We start from the raw sequence: 24,933 nt of genomic DNA on the forward strand, positions 1-24,933 counted from the left end.
GTATCTAAAGTATACACTTGAAAAAGGAGGAAAATGGACCCAATGGAAGCACAAAGTTCAAGAAGGAAAGATGAGCAAATAAATAATAAACATGGGTAAACCCAAACAAATACAGTCAACACAAACAAATAGCAAAACCTTGAAATATTAGACAACAAAATACGGTATTGGGAAGAGAAAGATAAGAATAAACTGTTCCTGAATCCTTCTACTGTTTAAAAATTGAGGGATCTGATATTATTAATCCTAGATGTTGTTAAATTAAATATACCTGGTTAAGCTTCCAGGATAGAAATAAAATAACTATAACAAAGTTTTAAAATTTCAAAACAACAAAGAGGGAAAAGCATAAACTGAGGTCAAACTGAACAAAAACTGAATTTTTAAAAAATTTAACAAACCTCTTTAGGCTCTCACCCACAAAAAAAAAGTCTTCCTTTTGATCATTTTCTCCCATAACAGAGCTTAATGTCCTGCTTAGAAAGAGATCATCTAAACCAACTCTAACTCCTAGCAGCATACTCATCCACTGTTTTAGAGACTCTTGTTTCTATCTGGTGGGTCATCCCCTAATTGTGGCACCTTCTAAATCAGGAACAACAACAAAACCAAGAGCTGCTCTCCACAAACCACAACTAAAGTAATAAAAAGGCAAACCATAAACTGGGAGATATCTTTTTTGCAAAACCCTTATCCAATAAAGGACTTATATTCAAAATATATAGAGAACTCTCAAAACTCAGTAAGATAATAATAACAGTAAAAAACAAAAGAGTAAACAATTAAATAGATATATCACCAAAGAATACACACAGAAGGCAAATAAGCAGGGCCAGAACTAGGGTGAAGCCAAGTGTGGTGTGGGGGCAACTTTCCTTGCAAGTCCCCCAGTGTGCCACAGATGAGAGTAAACATGACTGAGACATGATGTGATCTGCTTGGGGAGGAGAGGTGGCCAGATTCCCAGAGGAAAAAGGCCTTGAGCAGTGGCCAGTTACTCAGGGGAAAAAGGGATGGAGCCCCTTCCTCCAAGTGCTTTTATTGGGTTGTAATACACAGGAATACAGGGCGGCAAGGATCAAACAGTAGATAACATTTCAAAAAAATCTAAGGGCTTAGTCTGAGTCAGTGTCTGTCAAGAACAGAGTTTTAGAGTTTCCTGCTCAAACCCTTAACATATGAATGAAAGCACTCTTAGCAGAGCAGATTTTACAGGTTTATCAGGAAGTCTTTGTGATGCCAGATTCTTCCCCTGGACTCACTCTAGCTAGGCAAAGAGCTGCATCCCTCCCCAACAGGTATTTAGGCTTAAGGGGATTAGAGCCAGTAAGCGCTCTTCCCTGAGGTCATGGGGACTGGGGATGGGGGTGAGAGTCCATTGCTCTTTGTTGCAGCCTCCCAAGTCCTTCCATGAAGGCCTCCCAAGTGGTCGTGTCTGGCCTAGGTTGCCCCTCCTCTGTGAGGGGTCTTACCCATCACTGACTTCCAACCAAGCTTTGGGGGCAGGCAGAGGAAATTGAGGCAGCGTTTGCTATCAGAGACAAGCTTTGTCTCCTGTGGCTCCCACGGAACCCATACCAAAGGTCATTGCTCACCCTTAGCCACAGGGGGTCGAGTTACAATTCCTGAAACCAGGCAGAGCGGTCCACAACAGTGTGGTGTCTGCACTGCTCTACACTTGCACTTAAGCCTGAGAATTAAATTTTGGACTTAGTTGCCTCAATCACCTCCTTCTACTTCTGGCCCTGAGAACAAGCACATGAAAAGATGCTCAATGTCATTCATTAGTCAATGGAGAAATGCAACTTCAGATCACAATGAAAATTCACTGCACACCTTAAAGTATTAATATATGTTTGTTTAGGTTTTTTAGCCCAACAATATCAAGGGTTAGTGAGTATGAAGACAAGTGGGTTTTATAACTTGATGGTAAAAAGACACATTGGAACATTTGGGATAATTTGTCAGTTTTCTTATAAAATTAAACACATACTTATCATATAACTCAGAAATCTATGTCCTGTACCCAAGTAGAATAAAACGCAAAACTGGTACACAAAAGTTTATAGATGCTTTATTTTTAATCACCAAAGACTAGACACAACACAAATGTTCCTTAGCTGATGGATACATATATTGTAATATATTCATAAATGGAATACTACTTATAAATAAGAAGGAATAAACTATTGGTACATACAATAATATGAATAAATATCAAATTTATTTTATCTAAGCAAGAAGAGAGTTTGAAAGGCTACATACTGTATGATTTACTTAAGGGCAAAGTAAAGCTCTTGGTTAACAACCTGAAGAGTTTCCCAGGTGAAGTCCAAAACTGCAACAAACAGAAACAAGAGGCAAACCTCACCAGTTGGTATGGTAGGTGGCAGGGGTTTTTATTAATTTTTTTTGAGAGAAAGGAACTTTGATTTGTTGTTTCACTTACTCATGCATTCACTGGTTGATTCTTCCCCGTAGGCCTTGACCAGGGGTGGACTCCACAACCTCGGTGTATCAGGATGATGCTGTAACCAATTGAGCTACTGGGCCAGGGCAGTTGAGGGCAGTTTTAATAAGCAAGAGAACTTACATAGAAGGTTTGTCTTGGACAGCTGAAAAGAGGGGTAGATCTTTCCAATCACCCACCAAAATTTAGGAGTTTGTAGAAAGGCTTTAATCCAGCTGAGTCATATATACAGACCAGATGGTCTCAACAACACATATATCTCTCAAGAAGGGGTGTCACACACATTTTCACTGGGGGCCACATCAGCCTCCAGGTTGCCTTCAAAGGGCCAAATGTAATTTCAACATTTATACAGTCTAAAATTATTTCAGCCCTTTGAAGGCAACCACAAGGCTGATGTGGCCCCCAGTGAAAATGAGTTTGACACCCTGCTCTAAAGGCTTCCTCCTAGAAGCAGCTCCTAGAACAGTAAGGGACCAGTGGGCAGAACCTTCAAGGATAGTGGAGGGGGTAAGAAACTGCCACTGCCCTGTCCAATTCAAGGGTCAACCGACAGTCATGTCCTCTTGATGACCTCCTACAAGAGCACAGACTGGTAGGTACAATTTACATTTATAACTACATATTTGTATATGCAGAGAGTACCTCTAGAAGGGGCAATGGAGGACCAGGCAGTTTTCACTGTTTATTCTTTTTACTGTTTAAATGTTTGTCATTTTTATGTACTATCTATTCAGAAGTAAATATTTTAATCTTAAAAACTGTTTAAAAGAAAAACACAATCTCTATTATGATTATATACAAAAAAAGTCCACCTTTCACCTACAAGGCATGACAGATCTAGAATGCAGTGTAAGTAGTAAGGCAGGAATCCAGTTTTGATTTCTACCAAATAGACTTGAGTATTAAAGTTTTTTTTTAAAGGCACAGAAAAAGCATGGGTGGAAAGGAGTGAGAGTGCCAGAGAGAACGGTCTGTAAGCCCTCTATTTACTAAAGACTGAAAGTGGTCACCATGGATAACTAGATGTTATTCCATCTTGTGTCTATACTATTACCGTTAAAAAAATATAAAAAGACATTTGGGTTGGGAGGTGAAATACACCTCCTAGATAGATGCTGCTGCTTCTGAATCCTACATCACAGACTCGGACCCAGAAAAGGAACCCAAGAAAAAGGGCCGCTTTGCACAGTTTCTGAAGTAAGGGTGTAACATTCCAGACGGGCCCATCAGACCCAGAGCCGGGTCCGCACAAGCGCCCGGCACACAGTCCTGAGTCCGGCGCCGGTTGAGTACCTGACTCAGGGGCGGTCTAAGGGTTGGGCCTGGAGAGGGCAACCAGAACCTGTCCTCCTACCTAAGACACTTGGCTACTCAGGTCCAGGTGGTTCCTCACGATCCTTACAGGCAGCAACCCAAGCTGGAGTCTGTTGCCCGCAGTATCCTAGCAACAACGCTCGCACCACCTCCTCTCGCCTGCGCACAGTTCCCGCGGGAAGAAGTTCTGGAGCGGGAAAAGATGGCAGCGGAGGGGCGGAGCGGCGGCAGGGCTGAGGGGCGGGGCGGGGGCGGGGCGGGGGTGGGGCGGGGGCGGGGCGAGAGGAGGGGCACCAGAGGCGGGGCAAGGGCGGGACAGTGGTTACCTGCTGGTTAGATTTGAAAGTGAATCAGACTCTAACCACTCTTCCAAGTCCCTTTTACACTCGTGGAAGAGCACCGTTCTCCAAACCAAATACTGGAAGCAATGTACGCTTATAAACACAAAAATCAGGATTATAGAAACTATAAATATGAGACGAGAATGAAGAACTTACCAAAGGAGAACACAGTTGTTCAACAGTAGGTGCCTAGTTGCTTTTGTTAAATTTAGAACTTGGCTCTTAGCTTCCTGGCAACCAGAGTAAAAGGAGACAGAAGCTATTACATAATACCCTTTTTAGGTCAGAAGAAGCAAAGCTTTTGTTAATCACTAAATTGTAAAGGGTTTTGTGTGTGTGTATGTGTGTCTATCACTGTAAATTCTTTAAACTGAGAAAGTTTTAAAGAATTAGAGGAAAGGATCATTTACATTACTATTGCAAATGTAATAATGTGGCTGCCTTATAATAGCTAACGTTATTATTTGTTACTAAGTACTTTATATTTCTAATTTAATTCTTGCAATGATTTAATTAAGGAAGAGCAGTGACTAGCTCCACTTCACTAGTGAAGAAACTAAGGTTTAGAGAGGTTTAATGAGGGAGCCAGGATTAAACCCAGCAAGTATCAGTCCAGAGCCTGTACTTTAAACCAATCATCTATGGTACTATTTGATTTAACACGCTTTGCTATTTTAAAAGGATATAAAATGAAGTAATAAAATGTTTGTTATATATAGTACACTTCATTCCTCCTTCATAATGTTCAATGTTTTCATTCCTTTATATAATTCTACTGAAATTGCATTCTCATCTCCTAATAACTTCCTAATGTCCAATGTCATTTTTAGTCCTCACCCTATTTTAAAATATATATTTATTACTAGTGCAATATAAAATATGTATTATATTCTCAGATTAAAATTGCTTTAATAATGGTTTTCAATAAAAGCAAATGCATTTAAACCACTAACTACACGAATCCACATATTCATGAAGAGCAAAGGGGAGAAGGAGCACTCATAAACCACTAGTTAGTCTTTCATGGGTAAACCAGGGTAATTGGAGGTGTGCAGACAAGTGCTTCCAAATACTCCCCCACTTCCACCTCCAAAATCATAGTATATCTTAATTTTACTAATAATGAGAATTCCACTGGTTCTAAACACTCACCTTTCTGGCTCTCCTCTTTAAAATGTATCATTCAGTGTAAGAAAAAAACTAGGTTTAATCATAGAGGTAGGATATGGAGGGAAGAAAACCTGGTAGTAGAGAAGATCGAGTACTTCACAGTGTTAAATGTGACTGGATAGTCACTTTATGTACATATTCTATTAGTATTTTACTGTAGAGATGATCTTACACAACCACATGAGTCTAACATAATTGGCAGGCTTCCCAGGCAACTCCATTCTATTCAGGTTGGAAAGGTTATAAGCACATCAAAACCACACACACACAGTAATTATTTGGTTGTGTAAAATAAATGTAAATGCAAAGTGAAAATAAGCAATGGGACTCAATTCTAAAAGTAGAAAAATAATTTTACACTATTTTCCATTTACTTTCCACAATAAACCTATACTTCGGGGGAATTTATTGCCCCTAATGACTTATCTTTATTTTTCATGAAACACCTACCTTTATTTATCTCAGCATTTATTATACAATAAAACATTTTAAAAGGGGCTTTATTTTTACAAAGATGCCACCTAGTGGCTTTATGAAATCCAGCATTTCAAAGTATTTACCACTGGTACTTCAGGCTAAAATGTATTTTAATACAAGTGATTGAACTAGAAAAAAAATTAGAAGAATACCCATGTCTTAAAATTATGCTTTAGAAATCACCTATATGGACTAAATCTGGGTCATAACACCTCTGTGAGCTAGTGAAGAGGCTAGAAATACACATAGTATTTCCAGTCCCTTTTCTAATAAGGGGCAGATATGTTAGAAATTCAGGATTTTTCCTGTTTTTGAAAGGTAATATGGGCATGTACTGTATAATCTGTGACAATTCAATGGGTCTGGAGATATAGAATCAGAGAGACAGAATCAAATACATTAATACTTCTGTAGAAAAATATATTCTTATTCACATTAAAGAGAGATTAAGCCCACAAATAGCCTTATGTCAATACCAGTCAGATATGGCTTCCAATAAATTATAAAATTTTTGGAGTTTGGAATTTAGATAGGGAATTTTGGAACTAATTTACCTTGAGAAAAATAATAAGCCCTTCCACTACAGAAAAAAATGCCTAAAAGTTTCACCTAAAAAAACCCCACCCGTATTTGTGATCATGAGAATCCCCTCCAAAAGAATCTCTGAAATGCTTTTCATTTACAGAGTTATATACAGAAAGAGGCTAATCCACCAATTGTATTTGGGCACACTGCAAAAAATTAGCTGCTGATATTGTAACGGCGCAGCCAAGGGGGCAGGCAAAAAAAGGGATTTGGAATGGTATCCAGAATTCAGTGTATAGGAATATTGGAGAGACATATAGGATGTCCTCACCGCCGCCCCCCCCTCCAGGGGGAAGGGATGAATAGAGCCAAGGCCATTGAGAGCTGTTTTGCATAGCAACAGTTTTGCAGCTAACCTCTGGAATAGTTATTTAACATATCTATAACCTTTTACTGGTTTCATAGATATGTTAAATAGCTGTGGCCAAGTTTGGAGCCGGGGAGAAGGTAGTGGCTGGGACTCAGGATGTAACTAGGGTCTGCACTCCTGAGTGAGAAGGCCTGTGTGAGAGCTTGGAAAAGACTGGCTCCGAGACATGAAGGGTCCCCGCTTGGCCAGATGAAGAGAGAGCCACACGGTTTCAGCAGAGTGAGGACCCCCTCTTGGTGAGGTGAAAGAGGGAGCCACGTGGTTTTGGCAGGGTGCGGACCCCCTTTCCCAGGTGAAAGGGAAAAACCACGCAGCTTTGCCAGAATGGAGATACCTGCAGCCAGGTAAAGAAGAAAGCCACATGCTTTTGGTGGAGTGAGAAACCCTGCAGCTTTGGTAGAAGAGGCCCACGCGGCTTTGGGGTGCCCCCTTTGGCTGCAGGGCCTGAAAAGCAAGAGAGACTTTGACTGGAACTGGGTACAAAGGACTCTTGCCATGAGAGGGTACCACAGTACTTTGGATTAACTAGAGAGAGATCCTGCCTGCACAGTGACACAGCTGATGGTGCCAGCGGCCTGCAACACAGACGTGTGCTCTTTTCCTGATTTACAGTACCCGGAGTTGGGACAGTGGGAGAAGGCAGCGCTGTGTGGGTGTAGGTGTATACCCTAAAGGACTTTGATATTTTAGTGGAGGTATTAGGCCTGAATAGCATTAAATAAACATGTTGTTTCCTTTTCACAAATCTCTGGCATTGAGAGATGTCTTTCCAATTGGCGGCGGACAGAAGAGCCCAGTAGATATTAGTATCTTGTTTTTGGGAGGGGCCCCTGTTGTATAGCAGTTTTAGACATCCCTAGGTGGGCCAAATATTGTATTGACCCTCCCTCGGACCTCTTGTTCGGTAACAAAATCTCATATCATATTCCCATTTTGATTCTTGTTAATTCTACTTAAAATAAACCTATTTATACTCTAAGTGAGACTCCAATCTTCTTTACTTTTTTCTTTGAGTGTTACTATTATTGTAGCATAGGCTGCAATTCCATTATCAAGTTTTAACAGAAATTCTGCACACAGATGCAAAATACTCATGGTACATTCAGCGAATAGTACTTTACCCTACACCCCAGAATACCCTTGCAGAGGGAGTATGTTTCTTTTTGTAACTATAGAGACTGGGGGAAAAAAAAGCTCATTATTTACCTACATGTGAAAATTTTCTTAAACACAACATTGTTGATTGTCTCTCTTCAAAAAAGAAAATATGAGGCCCGATATAGAAGACTGGAGAAATGGCACAGGAGCACAAAAGTCCACTCTACAGTTGGATAACATGTTAAGCAATGCCTTGTAAGACCTGAATCCTTGGCTTCTGAGAGTAGTCAAACCAAACTAGATTTCTTGGGAGTTTCTGAATAAACAGAAATATATCATCTTGGCTGTCAAAAGGAATTATAGCTGGGAAGGCCTATTTGAAAAGCCTGCTCAAGCATCAGGTAGAGAGACTTTTTTTTTTAAGGTTATAATTATTTTTTAGAGAGGGAGAGAAACATCGATCAGTTGCCTCTCACCTGCCCCCAACTGGGGACTCTGCCATGGCATGTGTCCTGACCAGGAATTGAACTGGCGACCTTTCACTTCACAGGCCAGCGTTCAACCCATTGAGCCGCACCAGCCAGGGCAAGAGACAACTTTTTTTCATTAAACTTACTGGAGTGACATTGGTTAATAAAATTATATAGGTTTTAACTGTAAATTCCGTAGTGTCATCTGTATACTGTCTTGTGTGTTCAACATCCAGTCTTTCTGAACTATTTACCCCTCCTGTACCCTCTTCTACCTCCCTCCACCCTCCTTCCCCTTTTGTAGTTACTTTAATCCCTTGAGCGTTTTCACCCAGCTCTCCACCTGACAGCTGTTACGTCAGTTTGCTGCATCTATGACTTTGTTTTTATTTTGTTTTGTTCATTAGACCACGTATCAGTGAAATCATAAAAGCAATTCAGCAAGTCTTCCCGTTGTAATAGAAGTCCCAAAGTCATCTACTTAAAAATGCTGATCTCCACTTGACTGCTTTCTTTCCTATTTGTTTATAGTCCTAATACTCATTTTTGTGCCTGCCAATAAGCCTGCTTTGCATTATAAAAAACAAAACAAACTCCCATAGCTTCACCTAACTACAGTTTAGAACTAGAAAAAGAAATACAATCAAAATAAGCTCCTTCTATCCCCCACTTCTGAGAGAAAGGTAGAAGGAGAATAATGAAGAGTGAAGCCTGGTAGCCGTGACACATGATGGTTGCCAGTTATATTCTTCCTATTCAGATGACAAACTACTCCAGCTTCTCCTGGTGTAGCAAATATAGCAACTCTGAGCACTAATCCTTACTCTATGTGGGTACTGCATTATCCTGTTTGTCCAGGGCAATAATGATTTATATCTATCATCCTTATAACTTCCTTTCACTCAAAAGCATTACAGGTTCAATGAAAAATCATATGGTGATGCAGATATCAGAAGCCATTTTCACCCCAAGGAAAGCATGCCTATGTATTTAACATTCTGCATTCAGTCCACAGATAGAAGGGGAAATGGATTTTGCTGCCATTTTCTTGTTTGCAAAGCTCAAATTGATTAGCTTCTTATGAAGTGTCTGGAGTATAGTAATTAAATAACACATGAGAAGTCTAAGAACTGAAATGGGCCATTCTAAAAATTACTCAAACTAGTTTAGTTGCCCCTAAGCAAGCATGAATGTCTTTAAATAGAAGAAATGATTTCCAACTGGTCAGCGCTTCCAGAAATCTTAATCTGAAAGTATGTAAGAAGAAACTGGAAAACACCTGAAAGAGTAAAAACAATGAGGCATAAGGTTGTACAGGCAGTTAGAATGGCAGTTATGAAACATAAAAAAGACATGACGGCTCACACCACAATGCCTTTTAGATACCTACCAGTTATCAGCCTATGATCTATGAAGATTTTTGCATAAAATCCAGTGTACTACTTCTGTTCATATTTATTCTTTACATGGATTATACTTCCCCAAAGTCAAGAAACCAGGATCTATGTTCTTCTGGTACAGCCCATATAGTACAAGCAAGAGTGACACCTCAAGCATTCATAAGGAATAATATAATGGTTAGGAGCATGGCAGCAAGACTGTCTACATTCAAAATGTAGCTCCATATCTTACTAGTATGTGACCATGGGTATGTTATTACACCGTCTCTTTGCCTCAATTTTTCCAGGATCCCCATGTTGCCCAAGTGCAGGGGAGCACTACTTGCACTGAATTCTGGATTCCTTGTCTGGAAAATGGAGATAATATTCAGGATTTCATTCTTGAGAGTTGCGCAGATTTAATGAGTGAAATCAGTCAAGTACTTGGTGCCTAGCAAACATTAACAAATTAGCTATTTTTATTACAACTACTATTAAACTACAACTTGCATTTCTAATGCAAACATCAATAAAGTCCCCTTTTATCAACTGCCACTGGAGCTCTATTGGTGCAATATATAAGATGTCCAAGAATCATGGGAGAAGTGAGGCTGAAAATATGACAAAGGCTCATCAAGCCAACTTTCTGTTTCTCTGCTTGGTTAAAAGGTTATCTTAAATGCATCTATATAAGCATGCTTTAGGATACACCATATATTTTCATTATCAACAAATATATACTAAAGCAAATGTTTAGAATTGAAAAGAAAGTTATAAATCACAAATTCTACTCTTACAGAGCAGGGATTCGGCCATTCTGAGAGGCTGACAACTTGCCTGTGGTTAAGTCACTGAGTTCATGATGGCGCCAGAACCATGGCAATGAGAACCCCTGGACTTCTGACTCTCTAATGTCTTTCCTACTTCCCCCACAGAAGCTTTCTCTTTACAGTCTGGCTGCTAAAATGTAACTCAATCCACTTCATTTACATAATCATTTAGCATTCAATTTACAGGTCTATAATGGGAGAAATTCATCGGGAAAAAGAAAAATACAATTTGCTTTCTCATTCTGATTCTGCTTTGTCACAGAGACAGCAGAACACACAAACCCTGAAATACTGTCTTTGAAGAAATACCAAATTTAACTAAGTTTTTAGAAATGATATGGGCTAGAAAGGTGAGGACACCTGAAAATTAATTTTATTTTTGTTTAACCTTAAACTTGTCAATTGTTTCTTTCCTTTAACAGCTTTATCTTGATACCCAGTTACACTCACTGAAAACTTAGTGAAAACTACTTAGTGGCTCCACCTGGAAGTTTTAACCACACAAGTAGGATGTTTTGAATAAAAGCCTATCCATACGCCGGATAAACTTTAGGAACTCTTATCATGTCTTCTTTCACAGATACTCTCTCTCCTGGTATAGTTCAATTAAGGGCCAGAAAGCTAACTTCCTTAAACTTGAAAAAAGTTTAAGTTTCCCAATTACCACTGTAAATACGAAATCTTTCTTTCAAATACAAAAATCAATTCCCTCAACTATAAAATGAATTGTAATTTAATGGTTTTTCTCTTACTTCACTTCAAACAAAGACCTATACATTTGTTTAAGCAATAATAGATTTCTTCCTGATCTTGTCAGAATAAACAATCAAATGTGTCAGAGATACTACTAAAAATATTTAACCTATCAAATATATGGCCTGTGCATTGCAACATAGAAATTTTTCCTATTAATTTTCAAAACTTATAGAACCTCTACTTTATAAAATACCAAACTTTGAAATAATTTGAATGAATGCTTTAACAAAAACTAATTCTTAAGTCCCTATTATCATAATCATCAGTTTTAACAAGTCTCCTAAATATATTCTGCATCAGTTTTCTTGATTAGATATCAATAATATGGACATATTTTTGACATAACAGAACATTTAATTACATCAGTTTCCCTTCAACACACAAGTCATTTGATGATGATTATATTGGCCATTTCCACTGGTCAGCAGGAGGCTCTTCCACTAACGGCTCCCACGGTTTCCATCGTACCATTTTTCTGGCCAGACTTAGTTCATTTTCAGCCTGTTAATAAAATTTTTTAAAAAATCATTTGATTATACTGTGTAATAGATATTTATCATAGTTAATAAGTAAAATATAACTAATTGGAGCTACTAATTTTGTATTAATACCTAATAAACTGTTCTACCACCAAATACTGAATATTAATTGAATTACCTTAATTGTCACAGCTATGCAATTATCATGAGTAACAAAGATTTTGATTTCTTCTGTTTGGTTAAATTTTGCTATTAAATTGTTTAATTGGTGAGTTCGATCTTAATCATCTATTTCACCGTTAGATTACAAATTCTTTGAGGATGAAAAGTATGTCTCCTCATTGATGTCAATGGCCTTCAAACTTTATTTTACCATGGCCCACAGTAAAAGAAAAAAAAAAACATTTTACTAAGGGATCCATAATATACAAATATAACTCAAACAAAAAAAATTACCTTTACTACAATGCACTCTGTTTTCTATTGTATTTTTTTAAGTGCTAGTCACAAGCCACCTCTCTGATTTCATGTCCATAATCATCTGAGACCCCTTTATTAAACAGTGATCTATGGAATGTAGGACTACAATAGCTGCAAAAGATGATTTATTGATTCAATTCATTTCCTTAATCAGACTGTTACACATTTATTTTCCTTTCAAACGCAACTGATAACACATTTAACAAATATATTTTAGGTTATCTTATCATTTCACATTTTTCCTTGAACAAAGAGACATACAACTCTGGCCAACTTAGAAGAATGCTGTTGAACATTTGTCAGGATATCAGAAAAGGAATTCAAACGCAAAGTAAGTGCTTAGATTTCATCAAAAGCTGTAATTATAAACTTAGAATTAAAAGACAACGTCCCATTTATGCCAGTGGTTCAAAATAGGCAATCTACGTTTAGCAGCAACAATCTAAAATGTGCATCAACAACGAGTTGAAGAGTAGACTGAAGGAAATCTGGAGGCAGAGGTATTTACTAAGGCTAATGAGAAAACAGTAGCAATACTAAATAAAAATATCCCTTAGGATGACCATTTGCCAGCCTTCTGGTCTGGGTCTCTTGAACACTCATGCTTTTTCTATGCCCAAAGCATTGTACTGGGTGGGGAGGGTTCTAGTACTGAAAATAAATGAAACCAGCCCTATTTCAGGGAGCTGGATCCTATCACATGTGGCCCTTGTAGCCCACTACCTCCCTCATCTCTAGCTTCTAACACACCATCCTTTCCTCATTCCTCTCTTACTTTCCCTCTAGAAATGGACCATCCATCATGGTAGCCACTATCTAAATATGACTACTGGGTGATCACTTGAAATGTACCTAGCTCAAATTCAGATGTGCTACAAGTATAAAACACACACCAAATTTTAAAGATTTAGTGTAAAAAAGAATGTAAAATATCTCAATTTTTATACTGATTATGTTCCAATAATAATTTAGATATGTTGGGTTATATAAAACATTATTGTATATTTTGCCCTTATCTTGCCCATAAAAAGGTACAGAACTGAATGGCTGAGTTAAAAATGCTTAATGAACCCTGAGTCTACAATTTGTAATAAATTACCAACTAAAGCATAATCAAAGTGAAACCAGGTAGAAATGAAAAAGGAGTAATAAGAGGACAATAATAAGAAGTTTGCAATAAGTTCCCATAACACTGTATCCAATACCATAGTCAATATGGCAAATGAACAGCAAGACCAAGAAAACGGGCCTCTGAATGACCGAAACAGTCTACATTCCTCAAAAGCTGTCTAAACGCCCTATTCCTCTTTTAACAGAGCCACCTCTCAATTCTTTTGAACATCACATCTATTGGTGAAATAACTCCCTCATCTACGATAATTTATAATAGTTCCTTTTATTTGTGCTTTGAAAAAAGGCAAGAAAAAATGATGCATTTTTGAAAAATACAAAAACATGTAAAAATCAAATGAAATACAACTAAACATATGTCATATTTGTATAAAAGGAAGACATAGGGGTACACAGAGGGTGAATTATTTGACCAAATAAAAAATCTAAAAACCTCTACATATGGGACAAAATATTTAATTTAAGTCAATTGAGGAACAAGTATGAAAGACACAGGGATGAGGACTGGGGGAGGGGAAATTGGAGGGAGGGGGGAGACAGGGCGGGGGTGGGTGAGAGAAATAGATAAAAAAATGTACTTGAAAAGTAACTAAATAAAATTTATTATAAAAAAATTTAATTTAAGTCAAAAAGCAAAGAACACACTAAAAAAAATGTTTAGGCAATATGGCAAAAGATTAAGATTAGCACTACTTTGATTATTAAAAAAAACACTCAAAGAAATATATAAGAAATACATTAAAAACAAATTAATAGAATAGAAATATTAATTTATAAGAACACATTTTAAAGTGTAACCTTACTCATAATTGGGGAAACAAATGCACAACTAAAAAAAGGGGGAGCATCATTCCCCGCAATTTAATGAAAAATTGTAGCATTCTTACCAAGCCATTAAAACTTAAATTATCTAAAAAGATAAAATTATTGAAATAACAGTAATATTGTTATTCATTTTAACTAAGGTAAGGCTAATAAGAACATGCCCCGTATAGTCAAAGAATATCAAACTCCAAACTTCTAACAGAAGCCTTGTAAATTCAAATTATAATCAATGATATTTAACTTACATACACATTAGGAATACTTTCTACATGTGATTAGACTACATTTGGTGAGTTGATATAAGAAATTTAGTTTTCTTTTCTTTCTGGAATGTCAGTTTTGTGCCTGTATTCACTGTGTCTCTGAACTTTTGAAGCTAACTGTCTAATTATTCAGTTTTTTTACCTGAAGAATCACCTCTTCTATTTGGCCACCCTGAAGTTGGTCTTCTAATTTTTTAACATCTGGTTCCTATAATTTAAGGGGGAAAAAAAACAACAGAAAATATTTAAACAAAGAAACACAGTATCTGAATGTTTTAATATCCTATAATTTAAAAACTCATATACAAAAAATACACTTGCTACAACAAACATAATTAATTTTTCTTTCATCATATCCTTATTAATTTTTACCAGGTATTTGGTAGAAACCCATTCAATCTGTATATTTCATTGCTTTTCTATCTTAATACTAAAAAGTATTAAACATAGCCATGACTGGTATGGCTCAGTGGGTTGGGCATCATCCCACAAACCACAGGGTTGCCAATTTGATTCCTAGTTGGGGCACATGCCCCAGCTTACAGCTGGGTCCTACTTGGGGGCATGAGAAAGGCAACCAATCGGTGTTTCTCTCGAATATCACTGTTTCTCTCCCTTTCTCTCCCTGTTTTCCTCTCTCTAAAAACAAATAAACAAAATATTTTAAAAAATTTAAACATATATTTACATGCTTATTAAGAGAAGAAATACGATGCCTAATTCAGTCTAAAATACAGATTTTAAAATACCACTTTATTTTCTTAGTATTACTTATATTTCCTTCTGATACCATCAGCATTAAAAATAATAACTACTCTATGACCCAGAATTCCACTCCTAGGTATATACCAAACAGAAATGCATTATATGTTAACCAAATGACATGTTCAAGAATGTTCCAAGCAGCACAAATCAGCCTCAAATTACAAACTGTCCAAATGACCACATTTAATAGAATGAACTACAGTATTTGAATATAGTAAAATACTATAAAGCAATGAGAATCAGCAAACTATAACTATAAACAATAGCATAGATGATTCTTTCGAATGTAATATTAAACGAAAGAAACCACATAGAAGAGAGTAGATACAGATGGTTCCACTCAAAACCGTCAGAGGTCAGAAGAGCTGTTATCTTAGGAGGTAGTAACTCAGAAGGAAACAAGGACTTGGCATTCTGGATATGTCCTCTCTTTTGATTTGCTGTTAACACAAGTGCTATAAGTTTGTGAAAATTCATCAAGCTCTATACTTATGATTTCTGCACATTTCTTTGTGTATATTATTCTTCAATAAATGGCTATTTTTAAAAGAAAAAATGCTAATATAGTACCTAGAAGATCCAATGACATATATTTACCTATTTTCCAGTAGACCGAGTTTTTGAAAGCCAAAACCATATCCTATATATAGATATATATAAATATATGTAAGTAGGGTGGGTTTTGGGCCCATAAATGAAATAAAAAAGAGGGAGGAAAAAAAAAAGATATTCTCTACAGGAATTGGTATGCTACTGCCTCAAGGCATCTGCTGGCTGACCCAGAATATCTGCATGGCTTGTTGTTCCTTCACTTCTATCCGAGTCTTCCCTTGTATATATATCATCTCCTTAGGGAGGACTACTTGTATTGTGGTAAACTGAATACTGCCCCACGGGTTGTACCTGAACTAATCCCTGGAACCTGTGAAGGTTACCTTAGATGGCAAAGACTTTGTAGGTATGATTAAGAATCCTGAGATTGGGAGATTTTCCTAGATTATCTGAGTGAACCCTAAATATGATTATAGGTGTCCTTATAAGACAAAGGCAGAGGTAAACTACACCGAGAAGAGGAGAAAGTAATGTGACCACAGAGGCAGAGTTTGGAGTGATGCAGCCACAAGCCAAAAACCACCAGAGCTGGCCCAGACAAGAAATGAATTCTACCCTAGAGCCTCCAAAAGGAACACAACCCTGCCAACACCTTGATTTGGGCCTCTGATACTGATTTTAGACTTCTGGCTTCCAGAAATGTAAAAGAATAAATTTCTATTGTTTTAAGCAACGAAGTTTGTGCTCATTTGTTACAGCAGCCATAGGAAACATATAAATTATAACATCCCTCATTACCCTGGAACAAAATCTTCTTCCTTTTTAAATTTTCCTTCACGATATTTATTATTTTCTGACATATTATGTAATGTACTTCTTTATTCACTTACTTATTTTATTTATTTATTTTTGTCTCCCATCATTAATGAGAAGGCAGGGATTTTGATATTTGGTTCATTGTCATGTAAGCACTAGCTTTCATGCCTAGAACATGTGGCATACAACCAACATTCAGTATTTCTGGAATAAATAAAGAGTTATAGAGAAAGGGGGGAAAAAGAAGATAAACATGTTTGAGAAAGACTGTTTAATTCAGAAATTAACTGAGCTATGAAGCCAAATCAAAAACAAAAGAGGGAAGCTGGTCACTGTTATAAGAGACCCAGGAGGGTGAAGGTTATGAATCCAAAGAATGTTCAAAATATTTTCAACTCAAGAAAAGTCAGTGTTAGAAAAACAATTCAAAATTTCTCTTACTGAAGGTAAGTCAATAATGTGACTTTTATTTACCAATGGCATAATGCCATTAAGCTAAACAAGGTACCATGTACTGAATGCTCAATATATGCTTGCAACTGTGTTAAGCATTTCACATAAATCACCTCATTTGGTCATAACAATAAATGTTCAAGATAGGTATCAGTACCCCCAAGTTATAGATAAGGAAATTGAGAAAGAGAAATGGGCGATAATGCCAACAGTAATTTAGCAAATAAGTGTAAGAACTGAGATGAAAACTTTGGACAGGCTACAAACCAGTGCTTTATAATAATGCTATTACTGTCTCCCTAGATTAATCTGAAAAAAAATTTTTTCATTTCCATTTTAGGCTTAGTCAATAGATACTTTGCAATCATTAATAATATTCACTAAAACTCTGTGTAGCTCTAAGGAGGGTTAAAAATCTGTAATAATTTAACCCAAAACAGAAATAAGCAATATAATTATTATGAAGTGTAAGGGATTATTAAAAACAATTTGTTTTTAGCCTTTTGGATAATCAAACATTTCTGAGAGACCTTATATAAGTGCTAGGTACTATTCTAAATTCTTGGGATACAAGATGGATGCAATCATCATTCATTAGCAGCTTGCGTACTACCAGAGGAGACATAAATAAAACACAATAAAGTGTGATAGGTACATTACAAGCATGGAAGCTGTCAATCTTTACTTAGGGATGTAAGAAAAGATTTCACAGAAAAGGTAATGGATCTTGAGGACTGAGTAAAAACTGCCAGATACATAAATAAGGGAAGGGCATTCCAGGAAGAGGAGAGGAAAAAAAAAAGAACACAAAAATTACGTGGAATTCACATAACTGTCATCAGTTCCATATATTGCTGAGTATAAGGTACAAAATAGGAAGTGGCAAAATTGGGAAGATAACCTAGAGCCAGAACATGGAGAGCCCCCCATCCATGCTGACTCTGTCATGTAAGCCAGTGGTTCCTAATCCTGATTGTACATCAAAGTCATGTAGGTAAGGATAGCTAGGTGAGTTTTTTACTGCCAGCTCAGCATAAATCTATAAACTCGGTCTTTGAAAAACACTAGATAGGAAACCACAGTAAAATTTTAAAGCTGAAAGACACCATGATTTACATACTGAAAAAAAATCATCTATTAGCAGTATAGGACATAATGATGTGGAATGGAACTATACATAGACCAATCAGTTCAAAGGCAACTGAAATAGCACAGGTCAGAAAAAGGAATTTTAGGACTATTAAGTGAAAGTAATGACAGTGAACTATTCTTCATTTGACATTGCTGTGAGAAGAGAGAGAAAAAGGGCAAAAGTAAAGAAAAATATAAAAATACAGTTTTCTTTTTCTTTTAAAATAGAAACAAGTTAAATATACTTCAAGGGTATCTGAGAAGGAAATGCACTTGATCTTATTCTTTTACAGCAGTATTTAACAGGCTCTTGCTCACAGAAAGCACTCAGTAAACAGGACTTTGAAAAATGAAAGGGAAAAAGGATGAAAGAAAAGCTTAGAAGAAAGGAGAATACAAATAAGAAGAAAATGTAGAATATGCAAAAAAAAAAGTGCAACTGAATTCTGTTAAAGTTTCATTGGATACCATAAATCCAAGAAAATAAAATTAAGTCAGGTACTTACCGCTTTAACCATATCCAGCCTCTCATTTGTGATCTGTTCTGTGTACTTTCTATATGCTGCATTTTTAGGGATTTGCTCAAGAACATCAAGTATTTTTGTGTACAATATTCTTAGCCTCTGAAAAGATAAATCGTACAAATTTCCATTTTAAAATACCACCAAAGGTTAAATGGAACACTTTAAAAAGTCTTACAGGTTAAAAAAAAAAAGACAAGTGTTTTTTTAAAAAAGCATTTAACTTTTGCTGTAATTTCTTCATGTCTATGCCATATCTCTTTTACAATTTAGGAAAAATAAACTTTTCCTTATTGTTTATTTTTTATTTGAAATGTTTTAGTTTAATTGTATAAAATCAATAGGTGCATACACACATACACACACAAAGTAACCCTAAAGACCTGTAAGAATTATTTTACTTAAAAGGTGGTCTGCATATTTAGACATTATTTTTATATTTGAATATGATATTCCATAATAGAGGGTGTTTTACTATACTAAGGTGGGGCCTGTCACGAAGAACATATAACCTGAATTGTGTTGGGTTTTTTTAGCCACATTTCTTCTTAATTTTAGCATAGGGTATGACAAAAGAAAGGCCTCTTAAGAGACCTGAGGGTTAAAATGAGGTTATTAATATACTCTTTCATTAATATACTCTTTCTAACTTACAACAGTACCTGGCACTCATTAGGTTTCATTAAATGTTAGCATTGTTATTCCACAGGGGAAGTAGTCACTTCGGCGTGTATCAGAGAAGGGGGTCACAGAAAAGGCAGAATGCAGATAGACCTTGGACAACTAAAGATGTTGAAAAAGGCGATTTTACACACAAACTACATATATATAGGATTGAATTGATAGAAAATACAGGGAACATAAAGTAATCAGTATGTAGTTGTTTTCCTTGATCTGTGTTGTCCAATGGAGTAGCTACCAGCCAAATATGGTAATTGAGCACTTGAAATGTGGCTAATCAGAACAGAGATGTGGTAGAAGTGTAAATACACACTGCACCTTGAATACTTAGTATGAGAAAAAGTACAAAATATCAAATTTTATATTAAGTATATATTTAAATGATAATATTCTCGGTGTGTTCGATTAAAATATATTAAATTTACCTTATTCTTATTGGAAAACATGACCCCTAGAAAATAACATTTCTTATATTTATGACTTGTATCTTTATAGGACAGCACATGAATACAATATAGGACACATAGGAAATGCTTAGAAGGTAAGGCTGGGGAAAAAGATTTTAAGTGGTTTGGCATGCCAAGTTAATGCATTTGAGCTTTATTCTGTGGGCAATAAAAACATTTAGGGATAGTTTATGATTAGATCTGTGCTTCCAGAAAATAATCTGGCAGTAGTGAGTAAAAAGGATTAAATGAAGGAACAACAGAAAGGCCAATAGCAAGGTTGCTGCAATTCTCTAAACAAGAGCAAGGGACTTAACTGTGGTAATAATAGTAGGGAAAGGAGAGAGAGGTGAGACTGGAGAGGTGTTAGAGAAAAAGATCAACAGGACTCATGACTGGAATGGACAAAGATTCAAGAGTAAGAGAAATGTCTACTATGATGTCCAAATTCTCAGCCTGGGGAGTAAAAAGACTATAATTCTCAAGGAAAATGGGGACAGACTCATAGATGGAGAAAAGGATGACAGCTAGTGGCGGGGGAGGCAGGTGAGGGATTGAGCAAATAGGACTCATGGATGCTGACAACAGTATGATGACTTCTAGGGGAGGAGGGTATAAGGGGACTAAATGGTAATGGAAAAAATTACAAGGAAGATTAAATTTAAAAAAAAAAAAGAAAGAAAAATAGAATCCACAGTGCACGAAACATTTAGAAATGAAAAACCATGACTTCGGTTTCTGAATCTAAACTGTAATGAATCTAAAGTCATTATGAACTCATAATGAGTACATGACAATAGCTCAACAAACATTTACTGAGCACACACCGTGTGCCAGTCAGTGTTCTAGCAGTGAACAGAATAAAAAATTGCTGGCTTCATGAAAACCTACATTCAAAACACAGACAGGCAAAAAACAAGAGACAGTCTATTGACTAGTGAGATGGAGGGCCATAGTAAGTACTCTTATCCATAGTGAATACCACCGGAGGGTTTTGAGGAAAGGTGTAATATGTCTTAACTTACATTTTAGCAGGTTGATTCTACTGTCATTGAAAAATGACCAAACGGAGGCAGTGACAAACAGAGAGACCGTTAGAAAGCAAATGCAATTATCTTTAGCAGTGGTGATGGTGGCTGAGAACAGGTTAGTAGCACAGGTGGTAGTGAGTGGTCAAAATACAAATATATATTAAAGGGAAAACACAGAAGATTTACTGAAGTACCAAATGTGGTGTGTGTGAGAAAAAGAAATTAAAGACAATTTCAAGGTTTTTGACCTAAATGGTTGGAAGAATGGAACTGCCATTCACTGAGATGAGTAAGCCTGAGAGAGGAGCAAGTTTTAAGGAGATTAGGAACCCAATTTTGGACATGTTAAGTTTGAGTTGCCTGCTTGAGTTGCCAAGTGAAATGTCCACTAAGCAATTAAATACACAACACCCTCACAACAGGAGAGGTCAGTGCTTGATATGGAAATCTAAGAGTTATTAGTGTTCAAGGTAGTACTTAAAACCACTAAACTAGATCCAGATACCACGAGAGTAAATAAAAGTAGAGAAAGGGTAAAAAAGCTAAGTCTTAGAACACCAAAACTTAGAAGTGGGAATATGAAGAATAACCAAAAGGGGAGAAGGGAAAAAGAACAGGGGTAAAAAACAGGGAGAGTCCTGAAGCACAGTATAAAAAGTGCTTGAGGGAGAAGATGCCACATGTGTCTACTGCTGCTACTGGGTCAAGTAAGATGAGAAATGTGAGATGACCACTGAATTTAGCAGTACCGAGAGCATGGTGACCTTGAAAAGAAAACAGCACTATGGCCAAGCCTGACTGGAGTGTGTTCAAAGGGGAATAAGAGAAATTGGATAGCATGGACATTTTAACAATGTTATTTTTTTCTAGTCATAAAATGGTATATGCTTCCATTTACTTGCATCTTCCATTTTTCTTCACTGTCTTACAATTTTCTCAGTACAGGTCTTTTACCTCCTTGGTTAAATTTATGATGGTTGCCAGAGGGGAGGGGAGCTGGGGGACTGGGTGAAAAAGGTGAAGGGATTAAGAAGTACGGATGGGTAGTTACAGAATAGTCATAGGAAATACCATAGGTATGATGCCAGGTGAGTATTGGGTAATATATCGCGAAGAACACTTTGTAAAGTGTATTTTCTAACCCCTATGCTGCACACCAGAAATTAATACAAAATAATACTGACTATAAACTGTAACTCAATTTTTTTAAAATTTGAAGTAAAACTAAAAAAATGGAAACTGTGGAGTACAGATAACGCGTTATTCGTAAACGGAACGAAAACAATGGTGTGGTAACTGGAGGGAGGAAATGGATCGACAGAGATATTTTTGTTTTGAGGGGTTTTGTTTTGTTTTTTAAACGTGGAAGCACGTCAATACTGAAGGGAAAGACCTACTATAAAGGAAAAGTGATGATAGAAAAGGCAAATGCTAGAGCGATACCTTTGGTAAGGCAAAGTGGAATCTCGGGCCCCTAGGCAAAAGCGACGAGGCAGGTGAAAAGGTGAAAAATTAAGATACGGATTTGGGAGATAAGTTAAAATACAGTGTTGGGACACTAACAGAAGTACCAGTGAAGCCACGAGAACTGCCACAGAAAAGGTCAACAAAAAAAGGGGCTGCAGTAAAAGAAAAATAAATGTGGCACCGGATCAACAAAGTAGACTACCCTTGTCTAGAGCTCACAATTAGGGATAATTCTGGGCTAGAAATGTCCGTATTCCTTTGACCTGTCGACGAACAAGGTCGCGGGGTTCTATTCTTCCTTGGAAACTCTGGAATGAAGAAAGGAGGCACTTACCTCGTGCGGACTCTCACATACCGCCAACCCCACAAGGCCAGTAGTCTGTTCAAAAACAAAAACGATCACGCTGTTTACAATTCGGCGCGTCCACCATGCAAAGAAAAAGCAAAACCCCAGGTAACAGTGGCCAGAAACCAGTTCCCGGTCTTTCAATGCCGCTAGCTCGGAGCTTTTTTCTACCGCTGAGAGCAGAAAAGAACGAGCGCCCAAAGCACCGCCAAGCCGCGCTGGTTCTAGCCACCACCCGCGGGACGAGAGGCTATCGGGCTGTCTCTACCCCACAGTCTAAATTCCGATGACCTCCATTACCCTCACCTTCTTCAGCAAGCCCGCCATGACAACGCCGAAGAGCTGAGTACGCGAAGCCCTCTGGGAACCTCGCTCAGACTCGCTCAATCCACCACCGAGGCCGCCACTACATCACCTTGGAAACAGCTTGGCTCCTCCCCCTCAGGATCGCCGCACTGCCGGCCTTTGCCCCGCCCATTCCAAAAAAGGGAAAATTGACGCACGCGCAATAAGTACACCAGTGTCTAGCCGGACACTGGGGGAGGGGGTTGCGTGTTAGGTATCTTCTGTTACGTTCCTATACCTTCCACCGCTGACAGGTTGTCCACAGTTTGACGGAAATACTCCAAGTTGCCCAAATCTTAGCCGTAGTCGTTCTAGGAACCTGCACTTTGTTTAAACTGTGGCGAACTCCTTGATGTGCTTTACACAGTGTAGTCGCAGTACAATGAAAGTGGTGGTGGAGCTGTTGTCTAGGTGAGCTCTTAACTGCAAAGGTTCGTATTCTCGGTATATTGAGCCAAAGCATTATCAGTATGCAATTGCATTTCCCATCGCGACACCTTTCTTTTCCGTTTCGCTCACTGAATTTCATCCATTTTCGCATTTTCCCAGTCGAAGTGATATCGGACCACTTTTCCCCACCTGCCTACACAAACATTGAGCACGTTAGTCACAAATGACTGGGACGTCATTTGTAAGACAGGGTATCACATCCTGGAATTCTCAGAACAAGGATGAAGACATGATTTAATAGGCAATTTTAGTTTTCCGAAAGGTTTCTATCAAGTGTAACGGTAGCAGAGAAGAAGAAACGACTAACCAGAAATTGTGGGTGACTGGAGTTAAAGAAGGCATTCACTAAAAAAGTTAATGAGGGAAAACCTGAACAAGAGAGAACGCATGTACAAAGAAATATATATTCTAAATAGCAACATTCATAATTTAAATAGTAAAACAACCCACAAAATGGAAGAAGGTATTTGAAAGCACATATAATCAATCACCAAAGGTAAGTGGTACCTAGAATATATAAGGAAATTCTACAAAACAGAAAAAAAAAAAAGAATAACCAGAACAGGCCTCCCTGCTTCCATTCCTTCCTTCCTAATTGGAATATCTTAAGTGAGTTAACATGTAAAGTGCCTGGCTCAGTGCAGGGAACAAAGCACCACACACATGATTATTATTAATTTTTAATTATTATCTCAACCTAATAGCTGGACTAATTTTTTAGCAAGTGCTTCGCTCAAAATTATCCCATGATTGTTCACAAGACTGCCCTTTCTTCTCAGACCTAATCTCCTGTCCCCTTCCCCAGCTCAGATAGCTGTTTTCCTCTAACCCTTTTATGGAAAAACCCTTCCACCAGCTGGGCACACATGGCTGGCTCTCTCATGTCATACAAGAATTTCTGCAAAGATTGCCTGCTTAATGTAGCCCACCTTGGTCATAAGATTTCAAATTGCAAGTCACCACAATGGCACTCTTTACCCTCTTCTCTGCTTCAGTTTTCTTCACAGCCCTTATTATCTTCTAATATGCCAATTAGCTCATGTTGGGTTTTTTTTGTATAATTCTTTCCAGATATAAGCCATATGTGAATGGAAATTATGTCCTACCATATCTCCAGTGCCTAAAATAGTACATGGTGCATAACAGGCACTCAGGACATTTGTTTTTAGTGAAAATGATAGAAAAAAGGCAAAAGAAACTAACAGGCAATTGACAAAAATGGAAACAGGAGCACTCAATAAATATGAAAAGGACTTACCCTCCCAAATAATTAAGTAAATGGAGATTAATTGTAAATTTACTTCCATCTTATGGACAAAAAAATCTAAGGACTGACAATACCAAGTGTTAGCCAGGACGTGGAGGAACAAGAACACTCATACACTCATACACCAGTGGAAGTGAATTGGTATTATCACTTTTTACAATAGTTAGTTGAATACATGTAAAACCTATAACTGAGTGCTATGGATTGAATTATGTTTCCCC

The 24,933-nt window shown here is 37.4% G+C and overlaps 2 protein-coding genes across 2 annotated transcripts in view; both read right to left on the bottom strand.

Annotated features, from left to right (window-relative positions):
• The window catches only part of IQUB (IQ motif and ubiquitin domain containing), a 75,484-nt gene extending 72,621 nt beyond the window's left edge, over positions 1-2,863 (bottom strand). The window contains exon 1 of the mRNA XM_053669954.1: positions 2,450-2,863. Within this exon, the coding sequence (XP_053525929.1) occupies positions 2,450-2,457 (8 nt within the window). The 5' untranslated portion in view covers positions 2,458-2,863. The remainder of the gene's footprint in view (positions 1-2,449) is intronic.
• A 7,270-nt stretch (positions 2,864-10,133) lies between these two features.
• Positions 10,134-23,049, bottom strand: NDUFA5 (NADH:ubiquinone oxidoreductase subunit A5). The gene is made up of 5 exons (XM_037149858.2): positions 22,957-23,049; positions 22,639-22,683; positions 18,665-18,781; positions 14,584-14,649; positions 10,134-11,764 (listed from the first exon to the last, which is right to left on the bottom strand). Exons 1-5 carry the CDS (start codon positions 22,975-22,977, stop codon positions 11,663-11,665), a joined length of 351 nt encoding a protein of 116 aa, XP_037005753.2. The 5' UTR covers positions 22,978-23,049; the 3' UTR covers positions 10,134-11,662.
• Between the last annotated feature and the right edge of the window lie 1,884 nt (positions 23,050-24,933).

Source organism: Artibeus jamaicensis, unplaced genomic scaffold (genome assembly GCF_021234435.1).
Source record: "Artibeus jamaicensis isolate MK-2021 breed Jamaican fruit bat unplaced genomic scaffold, CSHL_Jam_final contig_540, whole genome shotgun sequence".
Lineage (NCBI taxonomy): Eukaryota > Metazoa > Chordata > Mammalia > Chiroptera > Phyllostomidae > Artibeus > Artibeus jamaicensis.

Coding starts and splice junctions, on each gene's coding strand:
- NDUFA5 (XM_037149858.2), bottom strand. CDS start 22,977: ATGGCGGGCTTGCTGAAGAAG. Junction 22,684..22,956: donor TGGCGGGCTTGCTGAAGAAG/GTGAGGGTAATG, acceptor GTTTTTGAACAG/ACTACTGGCCTTGTGGGGTT. Junction 18,782..22,638: donor TATGTGAGAGTCCGCACGAG/GTAAGTGCCTCC, acceptor TTATCTTTTCAG/AGGCTAAGAATATTGTACAC.